Source organism: Canis lupus, chromosome 10, assembly GCF_048164855.1.
Source record: "Canis lupus baileyi chromosome 10, mCanLup2.hap1, whole genome shotgun sequence".
Taxonomy (NCBI): Eukaryota; Metazoa; Chordata; class Mammalia; order Carnivora; family Canidae; genus Canis; species Canis lupus.
In genome coordinates, this window is record NC_132847.1 from 64,302,132 (window position 1) to 64,329,539 (window position 27,408).

General features: G+C 45.2%; 1 protein-coding gene across 10 annotated transcripts in view; it reads left to right on the top strand.

The window, feature by feature from the left end:
• Positions 1 to 27,408, top strand: part of ZNF462 (zinc finger protein 462) — a 137,249-nt gene that overhangs the window by 42,561 nt on the left and 67,280 nt on the right. For 8 of the 10 annotated variants that reach the window (XM_072842238.1, XM_072842241.1, XM_072842245.1 and 5 more), the window contains 5 exons: positions 14,332 to 14,581; positions 15,131 to 20,745; positions 21,530 to 21,694; positions 23,465 to 23,568; positions 26,572 to 26,690. In XM_072842238.1, the coding sequence (XP_072698339.1) occupies positions 14,362 to 14,581; positions 15,131 to 20,745; positions 21,530 to 21,694; positions 23,465 to 23,568; positions 26,572 to 26,690 (6,223 nt within the window). In that variant the 5' untranslated portion in view covers positions 14,332 to 14,361. Of the gene's footprint in view, positions 1 to 525; positions 8,335 to 9,338; positions 9,465 to 14,331; positions 14,582 to 15,130; positions 20,746 to 21,529; positions 21,695 to 23,464; positions 23,569 to 26,571; positions 26,691 to 27,408 lie in introns of those variants that run through there. The other 2 variants (XM_072842243.1, XM_072842246.1) reach the window with 2 other exon arrangements.

A 27,408-nucleotide genomic window follows, 5' to 3' on the forward strand; every position in this document is an offset into this window, starting at 1 on the left:
GCTTTCTATATCTAAGATACAGAATTTGAAATGTATCTCTTAACTGAATTCTAACTATTCTATTCTTATTTGGCTTTCCTCATTTAATCTATTAAGTATTTATGTCTCCTCTTTTATTTGTTGCCATTTTTTTTCCTTTATTTGGTGATGTGAGGGAGCATAAATATTTATGACAAATCTTCATTGTAGACTGTACTTTTTAACTTATTAATTGTAAAATTAAACTTCCAACTTTTATAATAATTTATTTTCCTTTATATCGTGAAAATGTTTCTTCTTATCTGTAATTTTCTGTAAAAATTAAAGATAAGCCTAAAAACTTATCTGTGAGTTTAACTTTGAACAATTCTAATCATTCTTTCTACTTTTTCTTTTCTTGATGTATCTTTTACATTATTACTACTTTCAAACTTTTTTTGTCTTTTTACTGTGTGTGTATCCTGTAGACCAAATGGAATTAGAGTTTGTTTTTGAATCTACTCTGGGGATATTTTCCATGGGAGGATTTATCCAGATCACCTTTACTGATATAACATATATACTTGATTCTAATTAATTTCATTACTAGTGTATTTCTGTGCCGTTTCCTTTGTCCTTATCTTTTACTACATGATCTATGTTCTCTTTGATTAAAAAAATTAAGCGCTATATTCTCTGTTTTGATTTTTATTACTTAAATGTTTAACTTTAATGTGCTTTATACCTTTATTTGGGGATTCATTAACTTCAGAAGGAGGCAATATCAAGTTTTGTGGGTTTTTTTGTGTTCTACTATGAAAGTTGAGAATAGTGTCCCACTTACATTTATCCTCTAATGCCTACCTCTTTGTTTCTGTTATTATGCTTAAGGATTTTTTTTCCCCAATTCTATGTATTTATTGTTATTCTATGGGATAATTTGTTGTTATTAGTTATTACATTGAAGGGACTATAATCTTGTTTTGCAATTATTATGAATTATTCAGTCTTAGTTTCAGATGAAAGAGGACTTAGTGCTCACATCTTCTGTTTATCTCTAAATTCCATATTCTTGAGATCTCAATTTTGAATCTCCTCTTGGTTGGATATCTTCCATCATTGAGTAGATAATGAAGGAGAGTTGTTAGTAAGTGCAGCATGCCTTGACTCTGCTGATTGGAAAATGCTTTCTTATTACTTTTATACATGGTTGGAAAGTTAGTTGGGAACTGAATACTAAAGATGCTCCTTTCTCAAGCCTCTGTAGACATTCCTTCACTGCTTCGTGTCACTGAATGTTCTGTGAAAAAGTCCCGAATTCTCCCCGCGTGCCCCCATAATTGACTAATTTTAAAAGATCTTGATTTTATGTCATTCAGTGTTGATGCTTGAAATTCTGTAACTTTACCAGTATGTCTCAATTTTGATGGTTTTCACTCTTTTCCCAGAACGGCAGATACTTCTTTATTTCAACAAAATTATTTCTTATCACAGATTGGAGCATATTTTGTTTTGCTCTGTTTTGTTTTTCTGTCTACTTCTAGAATACCTTTTATCTGTACGTTGGATCTCTGTTTTCAGACCTTCTTATCTGTCATCTTCTCTACTTGCTTTCATCTGCTTGTCCTTTTCCTCTGCATTTTGTGCAGTTTTTTTGAAGACTGTTTTCCACATCATCAACTTCGTTTTTGGTTTGTGGATTTTGTCTCTTATTACTCTATTTATTGGTTCTGCAATGATATTATTTTTGTTGTCAGTTTCTTTTTTCAACTGCCAGCTCCCCTTTCATCTCATTCTGATGTCTTATCATCTTATCTTTGATCTCTTCTTTCATAGTATCTCTGTTAATTGTTGTATGTAACTATTTTTGTGCGCTGTTCCTTCAAAATAGATTATTCATTGGTCCTTTCCATACCGTTTCTTTCTATCACCTTTTTTTTTTTTTTTTTTTTTAAACCTCAGTTCATTTTTCTCTAGTTTATCTCTGGTTGGGACATAACTATCAGAACCTACTCTTGGCTTCCAACTGGTAAGGGTAGTATCTTTTACATTTTCTCCTTGAGTCCTGTTCGGTTCTGCTTTCAGAGCCTGAGTTTGGGTCTTGATGGGTTTGTCTTAACTTCTGTGCCCCTTGAGCAGTCCACCATGGTCTTGGAATTAGATTCCTGGGCAAGACAGAGTTGATGAATTTTCCTTCTGAACTCTGTGATTCCAAGTTCTAAGCCGTGCTTTGGATTAGAGGGCCCCATTGGTCTGTTGCTTTAGTGCAGCCAAACTTTTTTTCCCTTTGTTTATGTTGTCCTCCTTCTTTTCCTTCAGCCAAGCCTTTGTTTGCACTTTGAGACAATTAGCCACCATTTTTCTGAGAGTCCCTTGGTTAGCTTAAAGCCCATATCCTTCCTTTGAGAGATTTCTAAACACATCTGTGTTTTCAGATGTTGATTCTTACTGCAGATTTAGCTCTGCACTCTAGCTTTAGTGTGATAAATAACCACTCCAAGTTTGGAGGTGTTTTCTAATAAGATTTTGTTTATCACGAAAGCCTCCTGTCATGGAAGAATCTAGGGTTTTGAGGATTTACCCAGCTCTTAGTATTTTCTGGATAAAATACTCTAATTCTTTCCTTTGTGGATTGCCTCATCCCACTTTATAAATATCAAGGACACCATGTCACAAACTGTTGAAGTTTTTAGGAGCGATGAATTATCAATACGAGCATTGTATTGGCCACTGTATTCACTGGTTCAGAGACAGGAACTCTGCCTTTTATGAGTGTACTCTTTATAGCTTCTAATGCTGGATTCTGCAACTTAGTGTTTTCCCATTAATTGCTAAATAAGAAGTGAAATATTTGCAAACCTTGGCCTCTCTTAGGCTCTTTGAAGACTCTCTAGCTATTATTGTAGTCATTCAATCAACAGCATTTATAAGTAAGGCTCCCTGTACATTGGAGAAGGGAGCATTGGTCTTGGACTGTTTCATACAGGAAGGAAGATTTAAGCTTAATCTTAAGACTTGAGTATCAGCATCAACCTGAGGGCTTGTTAACATACAGATCGCTAGGCCCTACCCCCTAGAATTTCTAACACATTAAGTCTGGAGGGGAACATGAGAACTAATTTCTAACATTCTTGGATGATATTAATGCCGCTGGCCTAGGCAGCCCACTTTGAGAATCATTGTCCTAAGTGATGGGGATCACTTGGACCTTCAAAAAGTACGTAAGAGTATTCTATAGGGAGGAAAACATGAACAAACATAAAGACCTCAGCATCTTCTTGATTTCTAAACCATTCTCTTCATGATGATAAGGGACCCTTTGTAAGAGACCCTAATGGAGAATATTTAAACAGTTAAAGATCATTCCAAGCCTTTCTGATATATTAACTTTTCTATATCCAATACACGAGCATAGATGTCTACTAGGAATATAGATAAATGGAAGATAAATACATACATACGTGTATATGCAAACGTGGTCAAATATCTCAAGCTGTGGTTGGTTTCAGAATGTAATATATAATCTGAAGTAAAACCTGGTATCAGCAATGTTCTGGAATTACTGATCCGAGCCGTACACTAGATGTGCCACAAGAAGATTGGCTTCCTTGCCAGGCATGTGTCCGACTGCACTTCTCCTTCCCATTTTAAAAGAACTGACCCTGATATTTCCAGATACCCCTAAGACTCATTCAGTCAGCCTCTTCAGTGACTTTGTTGGCAGTGCACATTTTCCATAAGAAACAAGACGATGTTTCTCATGGGGTAGATTTGGCAGGCATAAAGCTCCTGTGTAACCTTGTTCCGATTCCATGAGGTTGGATTCTGAAGAACGATAATTCAGTGTTATAGCTCTTGTTCTTCTGTGTGTACCTTTGTCAGCAACTTTCAGTCTTCCAAGTGTGTTTCCAAAGTAGGAACACACTGTTTGCATGCCTGAGAAGGTCTTTGAACAGTCAAACTGCAGACGATGGATTTTGCACCTTTTCAGTTACTCTCCTGAGTGTAGAATTCAGAGCAGATGAAACACTGGAGGTTATTCTAGAGTCTGCCTCCCAGGGAAGAAAGACTCTTGTTAGGGAGGATATATGTATGGGGCATGTGCTTTAAGTGGGAATAGCCATTAATGAAGTAAATAACATATATAGAGTGTCTTTACTGCTCATTTCCTTTCCCAAATTATGGAATTCAAAAGATTTCTTTTTCTGGCTTCAGAGAACTTGTGTTCTAGAAGCCTTGGACAGGTTATTTTTCATGAGTCCTGTTTCCCTATGTAAAACGTGAAGATATTGGACCAGGCTGAACCACATGGTCTTTAAGATCTCCTCTCCAGTGGACATTATGAGCCTATAGGTGATTAACTTTTAGAGTGAATTCTTCCATTTGTTTTGAAGGAAGGCACGAGTAATATGTTGTTTCAATATTTTTCAGGGAAGTAAAGGAGAGAAAATTCAGTTCCTACCAAATTTTGTTATACTTCCCTCCACTGAAAATTTTTATATGATTTTGAGCTATAGGGGAGAATTTTTCCTCAGCCTTTCAGAATTCTTGCAAATAAGAATTAAAAGGTTTTTGTGGAGGGAAGAGAACCGAATAGTCTCAAGAACAGCCCCAGGTGATGATGCCAAGTGTCACATCAGTTCAGGGGAGCTTAACAGTGTTATAAATATATGGGTAGAATGATGAAGCCAGAGCACCTTCCCTATGGATGATGACGAAAAGGAAGATGGTCACTTACTCAAATACAAGGACCAGTGAAGACTTAACAATTTCTTGTACACACCCCAGTAGTCAGCTAATCATTGTGATGTGGTTCTTGAGCTTCGTTAGTTGGAGTGAGGAGGAGTATTGTATAACACTGCGTGTTGTTTTTCTGATCATTGGAAGTTCTCTGGAATTGCTTAATCCTAAATATTTGGCTTTCAGTTGGTACCACTGACATATCCTTTCCTGGAAAGCAGGCATGCATACACTCATGCATACCACAAATCTCATCAGGACCAGACCTGTGCTAGGCCCTGGGGGTATAAGAATCAAAAGGAACACATTACTCGTCCTCTGAAGAGTGATTTTGATTAGCCTGGGGCCCCATCACTTTGAAAGAAGATAATTTTACGTATTGAAGAGGAGAACATGTGCATAATGTTTTCCACAGAAATTTTAGTTGGAGGCTGCATGCTAAGTGTAGAACTTGACATTTTTAATGACATCGGCCCTTTGCCCTCAAAGCCCATGGGATCATCAACAGTGTATGGGCCTTATCACCAAAGAAAGATGAACCAGTCACTCTTTACATTTTTCTTGAAAAATTTTTAGTAAAATACCCAAATCAGAAAAATAAGACTGAAAAACTCATGATCTATGACCTGAAGACTACTGAGGTCATTTTGAATCATAGAATCATAAAATCTTTGAGCTGGGAGAGAATTTGCTGACTGTCTAGTTCAGAGATGCCCCAGCCGGGACTCCATGGAAGGATTACAAAGGCAGGTGAGTTATATATGGAGGCTGAAAATAACCCACAGACCACTTAAGACAAAGTTTCCCACCTCGGCACTATTGACACTTTGGACTAGATCATTCTTTGTTGTGGGGACTGTCTGGTGCCTTGTGGAATGTTCGGTCTCCTCCTTGGCCTCTACTCATTAGATGCCAATAGCACCCTCCGTCTCTGGTTGTGAGAACCAAAAATGTCTTTAGATATTGCCAAAGGACCTTGGGCTGGGGTTTTTTTGTGGTGTTGGGGGGGGGTTGTGAGGGGGGTAGGGTAGCAAATTTGCTTCTACTCTGTGCTAACATAGGGTTAGTAAAAGGATCTAATACCTGTGACTGCTCTTTTTATGTTTGATTGGAATCTTCAGAACCTCTGATTCATTCATTCATTCAGCACATTTGCTGAACCTGTTGTGTGAACTGTCCCCAGTGCTGAAGACACCAATATGAATAGACAGGCATGGACTTGCTATCAGGGTGCTTATGTTTTAGAGGGAAACAGACCACAAATGGGTATCATATCAACAGTGAAGCAAATAAAGCAGTGGAATGTGGTAGAAAGGGAGTGTGGTCCGGGTTGTGGAGAGGGAGCTTGATTTCTTGGGGGCCAAAGGGGTGGGCAAATGTCAGATGGAACTGTCAGGGAATGCATCTTGGAGGTTAGAACCTTTGAGCCCAGACTTTGATGATGACGAGTCAGCCATACAAAACTGCACATTTGTTTATCTCTGAATAATAATAAAAGTAAAGGAGTGAATTAAGTCAGAAAAAAAGTCTTTCAGAGATGAGAAGGAAAACTTGTAAAACACTCCTTTTTTGTATAAAAAGGTTGAATATCATAATCTAATTTCTTCATTTAGCAAAATGTTCGAAGAGAGGCTTCAAAAGACTCCCTCAAGGTGAAGGTGGCAGGCAGAGTCGTCACACCTGCCGGGAACAAATTCTGTTACTTGCTGGATAGGCATTTCTATTCTATATCCTTGTCTTTTTTTTTTTTTTTTTTTTTTGAGCAGCCCCATAGTGAATAAGCTGAAAAAAAAAAAAAAAAACTAAACTAAACTTGTTGGGCAAAAATGAAATTTATCATTAAGGGTTTACGGAATGTGGGGCTTGGCAGAGTACTGGAGCATTCTAGTGTTTCTACACGGTGGTAAATTTACTTTTTGGGTGGCAAACAAATGTCTTAACATTCTGTTTAGAAGTTCTTGGGGTACAGTAATTTTGTAGGTGTAAACTTACTTGCTGAAAGTAGATTGGAGATTGCAAAAGAAAAGAAATTCTTTGCCTATCATTTCCTTTAAAAAATTCCTAAATCTCTTGGGTATTTGCTGGTGCCATATATAAACACATACTGTGTTTTCCCTGCTATAAGATTCTATTAAATTGTTGGAACAACCAATGGATATGAATGGGCCAGTTGGTTAGTTTAATAAGGAGGAAGGACAGCTTCTGCTATAGGTGGAGGCCAAGAAGAGAAAAAAGAAAAGAAAAGAACAGGCCATAGGCTCCTTGGATAGGAGGATCTGAAAGTGTTTATTATCCATGCAAGCCCAGGCATTGTTTACCTTTCTAGAAAGGAGTCTGCATAGGGCTTTCATCCTGACAGGGTAGTTAGATCAGGAACCAAGGTTTGGAGAAAGACAAAGGTGCCAGACTTGTGTAGTCAGTTTTGTCAGATATAAGAAATTAGGCTGGAAAGGTCATTGCAGTGTTTGGATCCGGCCCTTGTGTTCCACGGATATGGACAAACTTGGGATAATTCTCAACTAAAGGAAGTGGCTTGTTTAAATTTTTTGAGCAAACCATGTACATAAAGCAAAGTGCAAGTCTCCTGAGGGATTAGATTGGGATTTTTGTGGGCTTCTCCCCGAATAAAAAAAAATTTTTGTAGCAAAATGTTCTTATACTCCCCACAAGTCAATAGCCAGATACTGTTTTTTGTTCCGTTTTGTTTTGTTTTTCTCTGAGTGGTAATAGAGAACAAGGTAAATTGTTAAAATGATTTCTGGATCCATTCACTGAAACTGTGGAATTTAGACTTTGTGTGGTTGGCCGGACCTTCTGTGCCAGGAACGGTTATGGCCGTGAAGACATGCCCAGCGCCTGAGGTCAGTCAAGCTCTCAGATCCACAGAGGAGGTACTTGATGCATGGGCTGGTCTTTCATGATGTGAAAAGATGAGTTTTACTGCAACTTCTGCTTACTCTGCGTCTCCATCAGTTCTGTAATGACGACCCAGCAGCGTATCTGGAACTTCCCTTTAATTTTACAATTTTTATAATGAGGGTTCTTGTAGCGTGAAAAGTTTCTGTAGAAACCCAGCCAGACTCTGAAGAGTCTCTAAGGGAACACCGTGATTTTCTGTCTCTGCTGTTTGGGTGAGGGTTGGCTCTCCAGGAGAGAAATCAGTTATCTCTTGTTCTCAATGCTAGGGCAAGACTGGCTTCAGAGTTTCCAAGGAACTTCCTGATGGGCCCATGACATTTCAGAGAATTCATTCAACACCAAGAATGGCTTGCCGTCATTTGAAAGAACAAGATGAGCTGGGATCTCATTTGTCACGGTTGCGTTTTGAGAATTTTAGCATGAGGAGGCGTCTTGGTTTGTTTTGTTTCTCAAGGAGAATATTGTCAAGACGCTTCTCAGAATTCGAGTTATCTAGTGAACTGCAGGTTCCCCTTTACAGACAATGAAGTCTAAAGCTACTGAGATACCACCCTGCTTCCTCCCTTTCTTTTCTAGTCCCTTCTCTCCTCTTTTATCTCCTTGTTCAAATCACACGCTTCCTTTTCTAAGGACAGGAGAGCTGGCAGGCTGCCGATTGGCCTGTTGGCCTCAATTAGCCTTATATCATTGCAAAGGAATGCATGAATTCTCCAGAAGGTATGTACTATCTCTTTCTGTGTTAGACACTCACTACCTGCTTTCATAACAGGTCACTCAGCCAGAATTGCTTCTTATTTACATATCTGACAGTTTTTTAGTCACTTAGATTACATCCCTGGATGCTCATCTCATTTTAATGGTGATCCCAGAGGCATCTGTTAAGAAATATTACTCAACATGCCCCATAATACTTGAAAACTTTATACAGAGCAAAGCCAAAACAAGAGATCACCTGAAAAGCACCATCATTGGCCAGAAAGCGAGTGGGCTATTAATCTGCAGATTGCCTCCTCAGACTTGTGCTGGTATAGAGGGTCCACAGATGGACCAGGCTGACCACATACAACAGAGGCTGCGTGCATTGGCAGGACTCAGAGTCTCCTGGTATTTCTCTGCTAGTATTTAAATTCAGTCTCATATTGGGGGTTACATATGTGATCGCAAATTAATCCTTTCTCTTCTGAAAATTTGGTTTTGAAGAACAGCTGTGTCTCCCTTCTGAATTCCTTAATTATTTATCCTCCCTGATATGTTAAACCTTTCATTAGTGTGGTGAATTGCCAAGAGTACACAGAACTGCTTAGATCATGTGGCAAACAGTATAAACATTTGATAGGACATTTGAAGACACCACATGGCGAGCCAGGATCTGTAGTGGTACTGAATGCTGCAGGATCGATGGAGGTAGCTTGTTGTCAGAAGTTCTTTGTTGGTTTATTTTGCTGGTTTGTTTGTTTGTTTATTTATTTATTTATTTATTTATTTATTTATTTATTTATTTATTATTATTTTAACTAAACTTGGGAGGAGTACATAAATCATTTGTACTTACTCGGAAGGGGCTGATTCTGCTCTAATAGACGGAGTCCCTGTCAAATTCGGAGTGCACATGTTCATTTCTGAGATAACATTAAATCAGTAAAATTAATTATTTCAGATATATATATAGAGAGAGAGAAAGAGAGAGAAAGAAGTATTTATTCTACATTTGTATTTGTCAGTTTGATCCTGCAACTACTGTTCCTGTCAAAGGAAGTTTCACCCCAATTTCTCAGTCCAGTCCTGTTTGGAAAGATGCTTTAAATGATGTTCAAATTACTAGAACTCCCACTTGGACCGTGACAAGGGTAAGTGATAAGTAGCGATGTAAAACACCCCTTGTCTTAAGAGTAGCAACCCGCGTTCACAAGTGGATGAGTTAGTGGTCCCCCCGCCCCCCTTTTTTCATCCTCAGCATGAAAATTCTTCCTTCCTCCCAAACCCCATGGCAGTGCTGGGGCTCACAGTGAGAAATGCTAACCTCCTAACACCTCACGGCTCTTTGACCTCATCCTATCAGCTGTTTCCGACCCACAGATACATTTGGAGAATGATCTTTACGTTCCTGATGTTTCTGTTTTTCTAGCTGAACTATTCCAGAGTTTATGCATTCCACTACCAGTCCTTGGATAATTGGTTTTTCCATTCATTGGAAAGTAAGAAAAGCACAAACAACAGGTGCTAACTAAAACCTTTTATTAGAATTGTGATTCAGGAGAACTGGGGAGCTCAGTGCCTTATAAATGAAACTAGGTTTCTGGAGTGGACAGAGGAAAAGCACCTTATGGTGTTTCTGGTTCTATTTCTCAAAGGCTTTGAAGGTTATAATTAGTTGCTGCTGAATCCCTGTGGCTGTGGGGCTTCACAGCTTTATTTCTGGTCTGCAGTCCTTCAGTCAGAGAACAGGTTCGATCCAGGCAAGGCCTGTGTGTTTTAATTTGGGCACTTCCTGGAGACAGTTGGGACTTTGACTTGAAGACCATGTTTATGCAAGCTTAGAGAACAGTGTTCGCCAAGCTGCCCTGGGCGAGGGTTGATGGTGGCCGGGTCGTGAGAACACTGTGAACCATCAAGGGTGCCTCCCCCTCTCCAGGTACGTCTGGGCTGTGAGCTGGAAGGATAGGCCAAGAAACTGCGGATTGTCCTCTTTCACCTTCACTGAGGCATGATGGCCCCCTGGGATTCTGAGCCCAGAAACGGGGTGCGCAGGCAATGTAAGCGGAAGAGCAACCTGTGTCCATGCGCTCTACCTTTCCCCTTTCTCATGTGTATATTCCAGATCTTGAGCAAGATCCCTGGGCTTTCTTTAAATATGTCCTCAAGAGTTTGTCAGTATATGGAAATTGGATTTAGGGTTTCTCATCAAAACCCCACCTTTTAGAAATGGAAATGGAAAAACCCAACCACCAGTAATAAGTAGTATTGAAGAGCAATGAATAGTTTGAATGGTCTAGGGGTTTCGTGGGTGCATGTTAAGAGGACTGATCACGTCAGGCAATAGGGTATTCATTGAGCAGGTCTCCTCCAGGGTGGTATTTAGAGCTAGTCCTCGATGCCAGTTTGACCTTGAGGAGCCTGGGAATACTGCCGGGGGTGGGGATGGCGGGGGGTGTAGGACACTGGGGTGCTTGTTTGATTTGTAGACTCACCCCATGACCTTCTGGAATAGCATTTCTTTTTAGTTAGTTTCCGAAGCTTCCTCTTCTGCTTTTGATTTTGCTGATTGGGTCAGTGCAGGGGGTGGGGGAAAGTATTGCTAATCTCATTATGACAGTATTTTTAAATGAAGTAAGGAGATAGGAGATCAAGGCTTTTAGCTTTAAATAATAATTTTGTAGCAGATCAGTGTCTAGATGAGTCTTTTAGGGTTGCTGCTCTTTCTGGGTGGATGAGGCAGTCAGACATGCAGAGCTTATTTCTCCTTTTTTTTCCTTGTCGAGGGTTTCCTCAGAGGATTACCATCTGCTGTGAAAACATACTCCGGTTGATGGATGGGTCATCCTTGGGTCCGGCTTATTTGTCTCTGTCCTCCCCCATTCCCTTCTTCTCCTGTTCTCACTTCTTGCACGTGTGCGCATCCTCGGTCTCATAAACACATCGAGTTTCTGTTTCTTTGATTGTTTAGGCCATGCTGGAAATTTCTGTTTTCTTCTTCAGTCAGCGTCTTCAGGAGAAATGTGTACACAAAGGCAAAATGGCTTTCAAAGGAGGCTCCGTCCTCCTTTCTGTGCTTGGTACGGGCATCAGATTGAAGGCCATTCAGCTGTACCTGACGCTGGTTCTCTCAGCAGCCTGGAGATTAACCTCTTCTAAGGCTCTGAGCTATTTTTGAGGTAGAGACTGCAACAACATTAAAGCTAGAACCCATTAGGAAATCACTTTCATCATCTCTTCTTTTTCCAAATCAGTGGGTTTTTTTTTTTTTTTTCCTGATCTCATGACCCTTTAATCTCCTTTGTAGCAGAACAAGGAGACTGTTGGTGTGTGTTTGCATCCAGCGAAGTTAGAATCCTTGATAACAGCTTCCGAAGACACCAAGATATTAGAGAACTGCGTAGAGAGATGAATTTCATGTCTGGGTGGATGACTTAATGCTGAAGGTGCCCTGCTTTCCTTGTGCAGAACCATAATTTTTGTTGATGTTGTGCAAACCAGGCTCAAAATTTCCAAAAGACACACAGCAGAAAGCCTTTTGTTGCATTATTTCTAAAGGCTTGAAGTTTTGAAGGGAAGAGATTTTGTTTTCCTCTCGGGCTACACAATGGAGCTTTCAGAGAACCTCTTTTAAAAGGAATAGCTACAGCCTTTGTGTTGAAGGGTGTGTCTGTTGGCAGGGTCTGCTGATGCAGACAGACTGGCTGGTGATTAACAAAGGTCATTAGACTTTGGAATCTGGCAAGCAGAGTCGGATGGTATGTCTTCTTGTGTGTGGAAGGACGACTCCCAAGAAGCCAAGGCATTCTGAAGGTCCCCCCAGCCCACCCCCAAAATCCTGCTGTGGAACAACAGGGGTCTGGTCCAGGATCGTCCTGCAATAACCAGTGCTCTGCTGGGACTAACGAACAAGCTTATCAATCATGGGATAAAAGAACCTTCGGAGATCTTGGTGAATGACATTTGAGGAGGAGAAAGGTGCTGCTTTTCGGGAAGCAATGAAAACAGTTCATGCTTTGTTGGGAGGAGAAGAGCATAGGAGGAGCCCAGCCTGTTCTTCTACTGCTCATTTCTGATCGTCAGCCTAGCAGAATCCCAGAGAAGCCATGTTGTGCACGGAGGAGAAGCTCTGAGCTAAAATGGCTGCTCCTAAAGCTCAGAGGGACTAGGGCAGCTTAGTGAGTCTTAGAGCTTCAGTGACGCAGGAGCTCCTATCTCTTGAAAGTGTGATAAACACATTCAGCAGAGCTGTGGCTTGTTTGGCTGAGATGAAAGGGCTAGGCTTGGGGGATGGGGAGTGCACACTGGATGATCTGCTTTTTTCTGCGAAGTGTTCTAAATGCAGGAGTCGTCTGCACCATGGAAAAATTTGTTTTCAGGTCTAATGGACTGTGCGAAAGGAGAAGTGGGGTGGGGCCTCAGTGACTGCTGTAATTTGATCCAGAGCTGATAGCAACCTCTTCCACACAATTTGGGTTGGTGCTTAGGCATAAAAGCTTGTGTATCTCGAATATTGAGACTTAGTTAGCTGAAAAGACTCTGGTGCACAGTTCAGTGTTTATTGAAAAAGGATAAATTGCTGGGTGAAAGAAGAGGAGGTAAATATCTGTGTCTCACTCTGCAAGCTCAGGCTGTCCAGAGCTGGACTTGCCAGAAGTTATTTTAGCAGGCTATCAGCAGGAGCATTCTTTCATAGAAAATCCGCTCGCAATGGCTCCCTTTCTCTACGTTGACCTATTACTAGACGTTGCTCCTCCTGCAGAAACAATTTACCTTTTGCCACGAAAGTATGGAAAGTTGCTGTGCCATAAAAGTATAGAAAGATTTGGCCAAGGCTTTAGTTCTTGGACATCTGGTTCTAGATTACAGTGACTCAGTAGAGTTTGCGGTGAGCTCAATGAAGTAACTCCCCGATTAAGATAATAACCGGGTATCTCAACTCAAGATATGTTTTAAGATGGGACAGACTACGCCTCCTAATACATTTTTAACTGCTTCATGGTGAGCCTCTCCGTTGAGTTAGTGTGAAGCTATCTATGTCTTTCAATCACACAGTGAAAAGAGCAGAGTGCTGGGCAAGTTGTGCTTTATTCTATGGTAGGTTCACAGCTTTTTGCGTGCAAGTGTACACTTCACATTTGAGAAGGGGAGATGTAGGAAAAGAGAGAGTCATGCCCTAGCAGCCCCTCTTCAGAACTGTGTGTGTTACCTTAATATGTAAATCCAGGTACCAAGGTGCAACTTTAAACTAGAAACTGGACTGTCATCTGAAGTTGGTTATTGGAGAATCTCATGAGAAATAGTTTATGACCTAATTAGGTTGGAGAAGCTGTTAGGTTATAATTGGTAGGTAGTAAAAGGCAAAATGACCATTTAGCTTATGAAACACATACACATGCGCACAACTAAACTGTTTGGCGAAAGGAAGAAAGAGGCGTACCCCAATATCAGTTAAGATATTGGAATAATAAAAGGTGTAATAAAAGCTCTCTCTACCACCAGTCCGGGATTCAATACTGTTTCACCATTTGGTGATGAAACATCGATGTTCTAATGTTAAAACGGCTAATAAAGACTGAAATCTGTCCTTTTTTTCTGTGCAGACCTCCTCTTTACTCCTGAGAAGGTTCTAGTTCAAAAGAAAAATGGGTCCAAGGCAGAATCAAAGTCAATATCAACTTACCAAGAAGTTTGAATTCAGTCAAGAAATTCAGAAACTACTAAAACTTTTGAACTGTTAAGGGTTTCCTTGACAAATGGCTTTTGAAGATGTATTTATATCAAACTGGAAAATGTTTATCTGGGTTCCCCCCCACCCCCTTCTTTGAAGTTATGAACTCAAGGACATTATCCCTATTATGTCTGGTTGCATTCCTTTGGCCGGTGTTCCAACTGGCAAAGTTCAGGAAGAGAAATCTACCGATACTAGAAATTCTTCTGTTAATGGACTCGTAGCCCCATTGACTTGGGATATGCAAATAGTGCATTTCTTTAGATGCTTTGTTCTGATTTCTGTCACAGGTTCCTAATGTGAGAAGGTAGGCCCGGATCATGGAGGTGCTTCAGTGTGATGGCTGTGACTTCAGGGCCCCATCTTACGAAGATCTCAAGGCGCACATTCAGGATGTCCACACGGCATTTCTGCAGCCAACTGATGTTGCTGAAGACAATGCTAACGAGCCACGATCCGGGTCCATGAATGCCAGTAATCAGACAGAGGTGGAGTATTCTTCTATAAAGGACGAATTTGCGATCGCAGAGGATCTATCAGGTAAATCTTTGCCGAATCTTGGCACACCTGATGTTATTTTACTGCCCTCCTCTAGCTGTAGCCTATAGCCGTGACTCTCGATACGTGTGGCTTCTTCAGAGTTTCTTGCCCTTTGCAAGCCATTTTTGTGGTTTGGGCATCATGTTTCTCTTCTTAAGCATCCTAGGTTATTGTCCTTTTCGGCTTCCTTACGTCTCTTAGTTTCCTTTCAATTTGGAGAACAGGATAGTGTCTTGCAGAATTCTGGAATGAATGTCGCAGTGTGTGAAACGTGTCTTTTTATAGCCGTAGGGCGCATTTAGTAGGAGATGAGGTGAGTATTGTTCCTAAAACCGAACACTCCATCTTCATCTGTGAGAAGCGATACGTGGATGTACATTACTGCTTCATTTATACTCTTCAGGGCCTCATCTTGAGACGTTAGGCCTTTTGAATGTGATGTTTATTAATGAAGAATAATTGAAAAGAAAAATTGATTTGCATGATGAAATTTCTTAATTCGCTTTTGTTTGCTTTTCTGTTCTCACTTACCTTACACTTCCTCTTTAGGTCAAAATGCAACTGCGTTGGGGACCGGAAGCTACTATGGCCACAGTCCTGGATATTACGGTCAGCATATTGCCCCTAATCCCAAACCAACCAACAAGTTTTTTCAATGCAAGTTCTGCGTACGCTACTTCAGGTCAAAAAACCTCCTCATTGAACACACAAGGAAGGTCCACGGAGCTCAAGCTGAAGGGAGTTCAGTGGGACCCCCTGTTCCCGGATCCTTAAATTATAATATCATGATGCACGAGGGGTTTGGAAAGGTCTTCTCTTGCCAGTTTTGCACGTACAAGTCACCGAGGAGGGCAAGAATAATTAAGCATCAGAAGATGTATCACAAGAACAATTTGAAGGAGACCACTGCTGCCCTGCCTGCCCCCGCTCCAATGCCAGACCCCGTGGTCCCACCCGTGTCCCTGCAGGACCCCTGTAAGGAACTGCCCGCAGAGGTCGTGGAGCGCAGCATCTTAGAGTCCATGGTCAAGCCTTTGACCAAGTCTCGAGGCAACTTTTGCTGTGAGTGGTGCAGCTACCAGACCCCCCGCCGAGAACGCTGGTGTGACCACATGATGAAGAAGCATCGCAGCATGGTCAAGATCCTTTCCAGCCTCCGACAGCAGCAAGAAGGGACGAACCTCCCTGATGTGCAGAACAAAAGCGCCCCCAGCCCCACTTCCAATTCCACCTATCTGTCCATGAATGCTGCAAGCCGGGAGATGCCCAGCGCTAACGTCTCCAACTTTCGGGGCTCCATCAGTAACTCCATCATGAGACCCAATTCTTCGTCCGCTTCCAAGTTTTCACCCGTGTCTTACCCTCCGATGAAGCCGAAGTCCCCTCACAACTCTGGCCTAGTTAACTTGGCAGAGCGATCGCGTTATGGAATAGCTGACATGACCAATTCCTCCGCTGACCTGGAAACTAACAGCATGCTGAACGACTCCAGTTCTGATGAAGAGCTGAACGAGATAGACAGCGAGAATGGCTTGAATGCGATGGATCACCAGACATCGGGCATGTCTGCAGAGCAGCTGATGGGCTCAGATGGCAACAAGCTGTTGGAGACCAAGGGGATTCCGTTTAGAAGGTTCATGAATAGGTTCCAGTGCCCCTTTTGTCCCTTCCTCACTATGCATCGACGTAGCATCTCCCGTCACATAGAAAACATCCACCTGTCCGGAAAGACCGCTGTCTACAAATGTGACGAATGTCCGTTTACTTGCAAGAGCTCGTTAAAACTCGGGGCTCACAAGCAGTGTCACACGGGTACGACGTCAGATTGGGATGCTGTGAACTCCCAGAGCGAAAGCATTTCTTCTTCACTGAATGAAGGCGTTGTGTCTTACGAGAGCCCAAGCATCAATGGCAGAAAGTCAGGAGTCCTGTTGGATCCCTTGCAGCAGCAACAGCCGCCGCCGCCGCCCCCACCGCCACCGCCGCCTCCATCTCAGCCACAGCCACCACAGCTCCAGCCACCACACCAGGTGCCACCCCAGCCGCAGCCCCAGCCCCCACCGACGCAGCAGCCCCAGCCCCCCGTGCAAGCCCCGCCCCTGCACCCTTACAAATGCACCATGTGTAATTACTCCACCACGACTCTGAAAGGGCTACGGGTCCATCAGCAGCACAAACACTCGTTCTGCGACAACTTGCCAAAATTCGAGGGGCAGCCCTCAAGCCTGCCGTTGGAGAGTGAGACAGACAGCCACCCCTCTTCCAGCAACACTGTGAAGAAAAGTCAGACCTCAATTCTTGGGTTGTCCTCCAAGAACAATTTTGTAGCTAAGGCCTCTAGGAAGCTCGCTAATGACTTTCCCCTCGATTTATCGCCTGTGAAGAAGAGAACGAGGATCGACGAGATAGCCAGCAACCTGCAAAGCAAAATCAACCAGACAAAACAGCAGGAGGACGCGGTGATCAACGTGGAGGACGACGAGGAGGAAGAGGAAGACAATGAAGTGGAGATAGAGGTTGAGTTGGACAGGGAGGAAGAGCCAACAGAGCCAGTCATGGAGGTGTCCGCATCCTTTTCGGCCCAGCAGATTTGGGCGAGAGACGCCGGCGAGCCCCCGAAGGAGCCCAACTTCAGAAGCGTCGCCCACGATTACAACGCCACCAACGGGGCTGAGATTGAGCTCACCCTTTCTGAAGACGAAGAGGATTATTACGGCTCCTCGACAAACATGAAAGATCACCAAGTTTCCAACGCCGCTCTGCTGAACACCCAGACTCCCATCTATGGAACCGAGCACAATAACGAGAACACGGACTTTGGTGACTCTGGAAGGCTTTACTATTGCAAACACTGTGACTTTAACAACAAATCTGCTCGGAGCGTCAGCACCCACTACCAACGAATGCACCCGTACATTAAGTTCAGCTTTAGGTACATCTTGGATCCCAATGATCACAGTGCGGTGTACAGGTGCCTGGAATGCTACATTGATTACACCAACTTTGAAGACCTGCAGCAGCATTACGGCGAACACCACCCAGAAGCCATGAATGTACTCAACTTTGACCATTCGGACCTGATCTACCGGTGTCGGTTTTGTTCCTACACGAGCCCGAATGTCAGAAGCCTGATGCCACATTACCAAAGAATGCATCCCACGGTTAAGATTAACAACGCGATGATATTTTCCAGCTATGTCGTGGAGCAGCAGGAAGGGCTGAATACGGAATCCCAGACGCTGAGGGAGATTCTGAATTCGGCCCCCAAGAGCCTGGCGACTTCCACTCCCGTGGCTCGCGGTGGCGGTCTGCCAGCTACGTTTAATAAAAACACTCCTTCAAAGACCTTTACTCCAGAATGTGAAAATCAGAAGGACCCCTCAGTTAACACTGTTGTCGTTTACGATTGCGACGTTTGCTCGTTCGCAAGCCCCAACATGCATTCTGTCTTGGTTCATTATCAGAAGAAACACCCGGAAGAAAAGGCTTCCTACTTTAGGATCCAGAAAACCATGCGAATGGTGTCTGTGGACAGGGGCTCTGCCCTTTCTCAATTATCATTTGAGGTGGGTGCTCCAATGTCTCCCAAAATGTCCAACATGGGTTCCCCACCCCCCCCACCACCCCCGCCACCAGACCTCAGTACTGAGCTTTACTACTGCAAACACTGTTCCTACAGTAATCGGTCAGTTGTGGGAGTGCTTGTCCACTACCAGAAAAGACACCCAGAGATAAAGGTCACTGCCAAATATATCAGGCAGGCTCCTCCCACAGCTGCAATGATGAGGGGGTCCGAGGGGCCCCAAGGCTCCCCTCGGCCACCCGCCCCCATGCAGCAGCTGACCCGAAGCAGCTCTGAGAGAGACGGCCCTCCCGCCGAGAATGAGATGTTCTTTTGCCAGCACTGTGATTACGGGAACCGGACGGTCAAAGGTGTCCTCATTCACTATCAGAAGAAGCACCGAGACTTCAAGGCCAATGCAGATGTGATTCGGCAGCACACGGCCACCATCCGAAGCCTCTGTGACCGCAACCAGAAGAAGCCTGCCGGTTGTGTGCTTGTCGCCCCCTCGAACATGGAGAGGGATAAAGCTAAGCTGCGAGCGCTCAAGTGTAGGCAGTGCTCGTATACCTCCCCCTACTTCTATGCACTGAGGAAGCATATCAAGAAAGACCACCCTGCCCTGAAGGCCACGGTCACGTCCATCATGCGGTGGGCATTTCTAGATGGCTTGATAGAAGCTGGCTACCACTGTGAGTGGTGCATCTATTCCCACACAGAGCCCAACGGTTTGCTCCTGCATTACCAAAGGAGGCATCCAGAGCATTACGTTGACTATACTTACATGGCTACCAAACTCTGGGCTGGGCCAGACCCGTCCCCCCCCTCTCTCGCAATGCCCGCGGAAGCCAAAACGTACAGGTGCAGAGACTGTGTTTTTGAAGCCATGTCCATCTGGGACATCACCAATCACTACCAGGCGTTCCATCCCTGGGCCATGAATGGTGATGAGTCGGTGCTGCTGGATATCATCAAGGAGAAAGATGCCATTGAGAACCCCCTCCCCTCCTCCGAAGAGCTGGTGGGTCCTGTGAATTGTGAAAACAGCATGCCCGCTCCACTGCCCGAGCAGGACGTCGAATGCCCAGAGGATGCGAGGCTGTCCCCAGAGAAAAGCATCCAGCTGGCTTCTGCCAACCCGGCCATATCCTCCACCCCGTACCAGTGCACGGTGTGCCAGTCCGAGTATAACAACCTGCACGGCCTTCTCACCCATTATGGGAAGAAGCACCCCGGCATGAAGGTGAAGGCTGCTGACTTTGCCCAGGACATCGACATTAACCCCGGCGCCGTTTACAAATGCAGGCATTGCCCGTACATCAACACCCGCATCCACGGCGTCCTGACCCACTACCAGAAGCGACACCCGTCCATCAAGGTGACCGCCGAGGACTTTGTGCACGACGTGGAACAGTCGGCCGACATAGCCCAGAACGACGTGGAGGAGACGAGCAGGATCTTCAAGCAAGGCTACGGCGCCTACCGTTGCAAACTGTGTCCGTACACGCACGGCACGCTGGAGAAGCTCAAAATCCACTACGAGAAGTACCACAATCAGCCTGAATTCGATGTCTTTTCCCAGTCGCCCCCGAAGCTGCCGGTCTCCCTCGAGCCCGAGATAACCACTGAAGTGAGCCCCTCCCAGGTCTCCGTCACGGAGGAGGACGTGGGAGAGGAGCCCGTGTCCACGTCTCACTTCTCTACCTCGCACCTGGTCTCCCACACTGTGTTCCGGTGCCAGCTCTGCAAGTACTTCTGCTCCACGAGGAAGGGGATCGCCAGGCACTACCGCATCAAGCACAACAACGTCCGCGCCCAGCCGGAGGGCAAGAACAACCTCTTCAAGTGCGCCCTGTGCGCCTACACCAACCCCATCCGCAAAGGGCTGGCGGCCCACTACCAGAAGCGCCACGACATCGACGCCTACTACACCCACTGCCTGGCAGCCTCCCGGACCATCAGCGACAAGCCCAACAAGGTGATCATCCCGTCCCCGCCCAAGGACGACTCCCCACAGCTCAGCGAGGAGCTCCGGCGGGCCGTGGAGAAGAAAAAGTGCTCGCTCTGCTCCTTCCAGTCCTTCAGCAAGAAGGGCATCGTGTCCCATTACATGAAGCGCCACCCGGGGGTGTTCCCCAAGAAGCAGCACGCCAGCAAGCTGGGAGGCTACTTCACGGCCGTCTACGCCGACGAGCACGAGAAGCCGGTGCTGATGGAAGAGGAAGACCGAGGCAGCTTCGAGAAAGCCGAGGTGGAGGGAAGCGAAGCGCAGGAGATGGAGTGGCTCCCGTTCCGCTGCATCAAGTGCTTCAAGCTGTCCTTCAGCACGGCGGAGCTGCTGTGCATGCATTACACTGACCACCACAGCCGGGACCTGAAGAGGGACTTCGTCATTCTGGCCAGCGGCCCCCGCTTGCAGAACCCCGCCTACCAGTGCAAGCACTGTGATAGCAAACTGCAAAGCACAGCGGAGCTGACCTCACACTTGAACATTCACAATGAGGAATTCCAGAAGCGTGCCAAACGTCAGGAGAGGAGGAAACAGCTTTTGAGCAAGCAGAAATATGCAGATGGTGCTTTTGCAGATTTCAAACAAGAGAGGGTAAGGATATGTTTTGATTTCCCTTCCCCCAGGAGGCCTCTCATCACTGGTGCCCACATGCACTTCTTCGTTGCCAGCCAAACTGCTACAGGCTTCCTAGCGACTTAGCTTGCCAGAGAGCTCAATAAGTCAATTAAACATTTCGAGCTTGATTATCCCCCGTCCTATGCTCGCCCTTCTCCACGGCCCCGCTCCCCTTGCCTCCCGCTCCCGCCCCCCCACCCCAGGCCCCCCGGGGGGGGGGGGAGGGCTGGGGTGGTTTCTCTGTATTTCCTTCTGCCGAGTAGCCTTATGTGAGGCCTAGGTGCACGACAACGCTCGCTCTCTTTCTAAGGCAGCCGGGGGCCGTCTCTGGGTATCACTGGCACCTCTCAGCCGTGTTGTGGTCTGCGGTGTCCGCCACACGAACCTCACATCTCCGGGAGTAGATCCTTTTTTTTGGTCAAGAAGTTCACTAATGGCGTAGCTAACGCAACGTTTCACCTGCGTAGTTGAAATTGGCTTGAAAAACCACATAACCTGGTGGCCGTGACGATGAGGCTTCTCCACAGAAATCTTCTCTACTCACAAGTTGTAACATATTTGGGTTCCAGAGACTTTGCATAGTAGGCAGCGTGCCACGGCTCTGACGAATTCGTTATGTAAAAATACTCACATATTTCTCCCTTTGGTTTTTAACCCGCTAATCCGCTTTGAAATAAAATCTGCTAGTAAGCTGCAAGAATAAATGCCGGCATGTGAGGGGGGGCTCGGAGTACTGACGGCTACCACTGTATTTCACCAGCCTTTTGGTCACTTAGAAGAGGTGCCAAAGATCAAGGAGAGGAAGGTGGTGGGCTACAAGTGTAAATTCTGTGTGGAAGTGCACCCGACGCTCCGAGCCATCTGCAATCACCTCCGAAAGCACGTCCAGTACGGCAGCGTCCCCGCCGTGTCCGCCGCCGTGAAGGTGAGAGCGGGGGGGAGGCCTGGAGGAGCGTTGTTGTGTGTGAGCGGTTCCAGTTACCTATTAACCCCCCGTTGCTCAGAGCAGCTCAGGAAAGGGCGTCCCAGAATGTGGGCACTCCTGAGCTGCGCTTGGATCGGTCTGGCTTGTTGTGATTCTTTTGCAGGTTGGACCTTCTTCATCTTTCGTGTCTCGACCCGGTCGCGTTTCGATCTGGTTGCCTTCCACGCGGATAGTTTGGTGGAAACGGAGGATCCGGGCCTCTCTCGGGGCAGGAGGCTTTGGGTCGCCCTTCTGTGCTGCGTTTAGTGCCGTTAGGTGTTTGCTCTTCCGAGTTGCCCGAGCTCTTGATTGGAATCAAGTGGGTCCTGTTCCCCATCATCTTCTGCTCCTCCCACTGCCTGACTCCTTACTGTTCTCATCTGGCTCACAGGGTAGAGAGCCCCGGAGAATCTTTCCACTTCTTATTCTGGGTCCTCTGAGGAGCGTAGGAAACGTGAGATCTAAAGCTGAAAGCCTTCACGCCACAGTAGGCCCGAGAGCCCCTTGACCTGGTTGGCCTCCTTCATGCCCTTTCCCCGTATGTGGCTGACCAGTGCTTTCCCTCCTCCCCGTGGCTCTGATGAGGCCCCCTGCTCCGAACATGGTGATCCGAAGAGCGGCCACTGTTGGGAACCGAGCCACCATCCCTGCCTTCCAGGATACGGCTAAGCACTCCTTTTTGAGCAGAGACGCTGGTTAGTTCAGGGCCCCGCTCCTTCTCCCTAGATATGTGATTATATTTTTTGTCATCTGCCCGTTTCCCTCCGGTGTCCTGTGTTGCCCATGGAGCACGGACGTAAAGTCTCTGCTTTTCCTGCACATAAAGACTGAAGGCCTCCGGCTCTCAGCAGAGCAGTGGCCCCCCGGGGGCAGCGGCGGTCAGCCTCTTCCACGGCACCTCGGTGTGTCCCAGGCTTGTTTCCTGGAATTGCTCGAGGGAGACAGAACAGCTCTTCATGTGTAATCAGTAACCCAAGGAGTCACCTCCAAACACGAGTGTCTTGAAACCAGGCTGCTCCTTAAGTTTTTCAGTCGATCGTCCGGCAGCCTTCGGTCAATGGACCGAGTCACCACAGGCAGGGTGGGGAGGAGCACGGGCGGCAAGGTCCTTCCCTTCCCTTCTTTTCCCAGGGATGGCCCATGGCTCCTAGATGCCCACACTACTCTGCTTTTTCCTCCCCACCTCCTCCTTTTCTTTCTTTTCTCTGAGCTGTCACCCTAACCCTGCTTTATGTCAGTTTGAATCTTCTCTTTAAGATGGGAGATGAGTGAGTGAACTGTCTTCACAGTGGGAGAGCCCCTGTCTCGTGTTTCCCAGGCAGTAGCGACCTGTGCCCGGAGACGTTGCTCTAAAATCACCAGCACTGCATGAAGGATGGCAGGCGGGCTTGCCCTTCCTCTAGGGGGAGCTGGAGAGGCAGGGGAGAAAACTTTACCAGGAAATGCTGATGAGTTTGGGAGAATGAAGGGAGAGGAGGAGAGCTGGAGACGATGATGATGGATATTTATTTTGTTGGTGGGGCATGTGTGTGTGTGTGGTTCTCTTAGCAGGAGGCCGAAGACCCTTCCCATTTGTTCCTGGATGGACTGGAAGCAGCCAAAGATGCCAGTGGCACCCTGGTGGACCGGGTGGATGGTGAACACTGCTTGCTTGATGGAATGTTGGAGGATGAAACCCGGCCGGGGGGATACCATTGTAGTCAATGTGACAGAGTCCTGATGTCCATGCAGGGGCTGCGTTCTCATGAGAGGAGCCATCTGGCCCTGGCCATGTTTACCCGCGAGGACAAGTACAGCTGCCAGTATTGCTCCTTTGTTTCTGCTTTCAGGCACAAGTAAGTGCTGTCTCGTGATCATGGGGGGTGATGGGGAGGAGATGTCATAGTGGAAGGTGGCTGAGCTAGAAGGGGAGGTTTGGAGGGGTCTGTGAGCCCCGCTCAGGGTTTGCACCTGCCGTGCAATTGCTTCTGTCACCTTGAGCCTCGGTCATCTCGTCTGTGAAGTGGGGCTAAGAGCCCAAGATCTCAATAGACTGGGCACATACAAGCCTTTTAAAAAAAAAATAAGGGGGCTGTCTATTTTGGATGCACTGCTATGATTTACAAAAGGCAAGACCAGGAAGTAGATGAATTTACTGGTATATCTGTCAAACGTTCATCCAGGACCTAATCGTCGTTTGAGGAAGTAAAGTTCCATTTGGGAAATTGAGTGGCGAAGGAGGTAAAATTAGGACTATTCACTCGTGTGACTATTCTCTCATTGCGTGATATTTTAAAAAGACCTTGAAGTGCTTGAAGTAAGGGGGGTGTTGAGGAGAAGGAACTGCCCGGGCCCATCAGGGCGTTGGGATTGTAGATTTAGAATATCATGTCAGGCTTTTGGGGGTAACGGGAAGAGGGATGGTTCGGAGAAGAAACAGCCTTTGGTTGCGTTTTTCTTTGAGCTGTGTAAGAGAGATACGTGTTCAATAATGTGTGTGCCACCGTCTTGGATGGAAGTGACCGATTGTAAGACTGACGTGCTGTTTATTTTTATGATAATTGCAAACAAATGTTGGGCTGTTCGGTTCTTAAAAAGATAAAGTGCTAGTGAGTTGTTGAAAGGCCGGAGGAGGCAATGCTTTTACCGAGAGTAGGATGGGTTACACAAACCCTGTATCCTACGGAGCCTAATGTGTCATCTTTGTCGTCAGATCCGAGCACTGACGTAAAGCTTGTGTAGTTCCCATCAGCTTAAGACGTATATTTATTCCACAGCATCTATCTTGCTGTCTGATACCCAGCAGTCTCAACAGATCGTTGTGAATGAATGGATACCCCTGTTCTCGGCAGTGTGGTGGGGACTTAGTGGGGGATGTAAAGGGGAGTATAAAGATGAAGAGGCCATGGTCAGCGAGCTAAGGGAGTTTAGGGGCCAGTGGAGTTACAAATAAAGCAAGCACACAAATGGAGCAAAATAAGGCATGTACCTTTCAAAACTACAACAATAAAATGCTGTGAGGTTTCAAAGAGGGGAAATGTTATACTCCCTGTAGAAGAATTGGGAAGGTTTTACAGAGTAGGGAGCGCTTGAGTCAGGTCTTAAAGTCAGAAGACAGGACTTGACTAGTTTGGAAAGGACGCACAGCCTGGAGGGAGTGATGAGAGCATAAGCCTATGGAACAGAGCGTGAGGCTCATGGGGGGCCCAGCTAGCGGTCTAGTCTGACTAATCTTTAAGTTACATGTAAAAGAATAATGGAAGATAAAGTTTGAAGACTTGAGTAGGGACCATATTTGAAATCTTTGAATGTGGAATTAATATTTTGTCATTTACATTATTGGGAAAAGGAAGACTCTGAAATGAGTAGAGTCATCATAATCACTGCCATTTATTGAGACTTCCTATGTGTCCACCGGTGCTCTAAGTGCCTTCAAGTATTATCTCATTTTATTCTTAAATCAACCCTATGAGGTGTGGTCCCACTACTCTCTCCATTTTGTGGATAAGAAAAGTGAGGTTTATGCAACTTGCCCAGGCCACGTGGTTTATAAGCAGTCGCTGGGATTTGATCCCAGGTAGTCTGACTCCATAGCTTGTGTTCTTGAGTTAAAAACAACGGTGGGAGAAACCCAACTAGGAGGCAGTAGTAGTAGGTGAGCTGAGAAGTTAGGATGGAACTTTGGGAATGGTTAAAGGAAGTAGGATCTTCACGATTAGGAAAAATCAACTTAATGTAGGGGATGAGGGATGAGAGGCAAAGTAGAGGACAAATGATACCTAGGTGTTCAGTCTGGTTGGCTTGAGGATGGTAGTGTCCTTTGCAGAAGCAAGGAAATGAGGAAGAGCATTTGTTTTGGAGGGGAGGAAAAAAACTGATGGTTTTGTTTAGGGCCAGTTGAATTTAAGAAAGCTAACGGACACCCAGAGGGAGATGTCCGGAGGCAATTGAAAGTGCTGCTTTGGAGCTCAGGAGAACATTATATGTTTAAATGGTAAGCAGCACCATTCCCACATGAGTCATTTAGAATGGAATCTAGTTCTCTGGGGTACCGATTCAAATTAGAACTTCTTCCCACACCTTGTTTGGTAGATTTATTATTTTTTTTAGACTAGTAATTATTATGAAATACTAGGAGTTCACCATAATTAAATAACTTCTTTGTAAGTTGCTCTGGAAGACTGAGGTACAGCAAACATGGTTGTGTTTATCAGAAGGGATGAGTGGCCTTTGGATCACGTGACTTCTTTTAAACGCACCTGCACTTTGCCTCCATATTTTCATGTTGGAGGCGTGACAGCCCCGTTGCAAGTAGCTCAACTACTTTGAAAGCTCAACTACTTTGAAACTTCCCTTCCTCTCCTGAGTGTTCACTGGGAATGCAGAATGGAGATTTAAAAAAGAAAACGCTTTTTAAATGCAAAGTTTCTCTAATTCTTATGTGGTTTGGTTTTTTTCTTGGAATAAGTTGAGAGACCCTTTGATAGGTACTCCTTGCTGACTTGGCAGGAAACTTGCACTTGGTATTTTACCTTTTCTCTTTGGACGCCCTCGTCCGATTATACATGTTTCTAGGGAAGGGAAAATGAGAGTCTGCTATGACCTATTCCCGCTGCCATGTCTTTCAGTCCAGAGGGCTCTTGATCTCTTCCTTCCTTTTAGCCTCCCCTCCCTCTCCAGTAGGTATGACCACTCTTGTCATCGTTGTCGTTGTTTTTGGTAAGCGCCATCCCTGGAAAGTAACAATGACTTTGAACAGTTTAGGAATGGGTTTGCTGGGAAAGGGCAGTGGGAAAATATATGTAATTGTTAATCCTGTTGTTTTTTTTCTCTCTCTTTTATTTTTCTTCTACATCAAGCTTGGATCGCCATATGCAAACCCACCACGGACACCATAAACCATTCCGGTGCAAACTCTGCTCCTTCAAGTCCTCCTATAACAGCCGGCTGAAAACACATATACTCAAGGCTCATGCTGGTGAGTTAGCCTTCCTGATGCACAGAGTCCTTGAATTGGAAATCCAGTGGTCTTCCCTGAGTGAAATTCAAAGTCTCTTGTGCCACACGTGAGAAGAAGTTATTCTTGACATGATTGTGTGTTCATTTCTATTTTAATCTAATGAAGAAATATATTAAAAAATAAATGATCACCCAAAGCCAAAATAACTTGATCCATGTCATAGTTGCTTTGTGCTACTAACGGGTTTTGTTTCTTAGCGAAATTTCTAAATTGCCCAGCCTTTCTAATGGAAAGGCATGAATTGTGAGTATCTACTAAAGATAATCCCCAACTAAAATAAAATTATAATCCTGAGGAAGTTCAAAGGGACAAAGTCCTCAAGCTGTGTAAGATTTCTCATGAGATGCCCTTAAGTACATTTCTATACAGCAGATGAGAAATGACTTTGGATCCTGAGTGCCCAGGAGCTGTGCTGGTCTGTGTCACTCTGTGGTTCTATCTCATTGTGCTTTATCTCATGAGCAACCCTCACCTACAGGGCTGTGGCCTGAGCACGTTCTGTTCATCACACTATTTCATCCTCATGACAGTCCTAAACGGTAGGTGGTGTTGTCACCCTCAGTGTCAGAAGAGGATACAGAGACTCAACATGAAGGAACCTGTTCAAGGCTGTATAACCTTTCACTAAGAATTCAACTTCAGAACGAAAGCCTCCATCCTCATCCCTGACAAGATA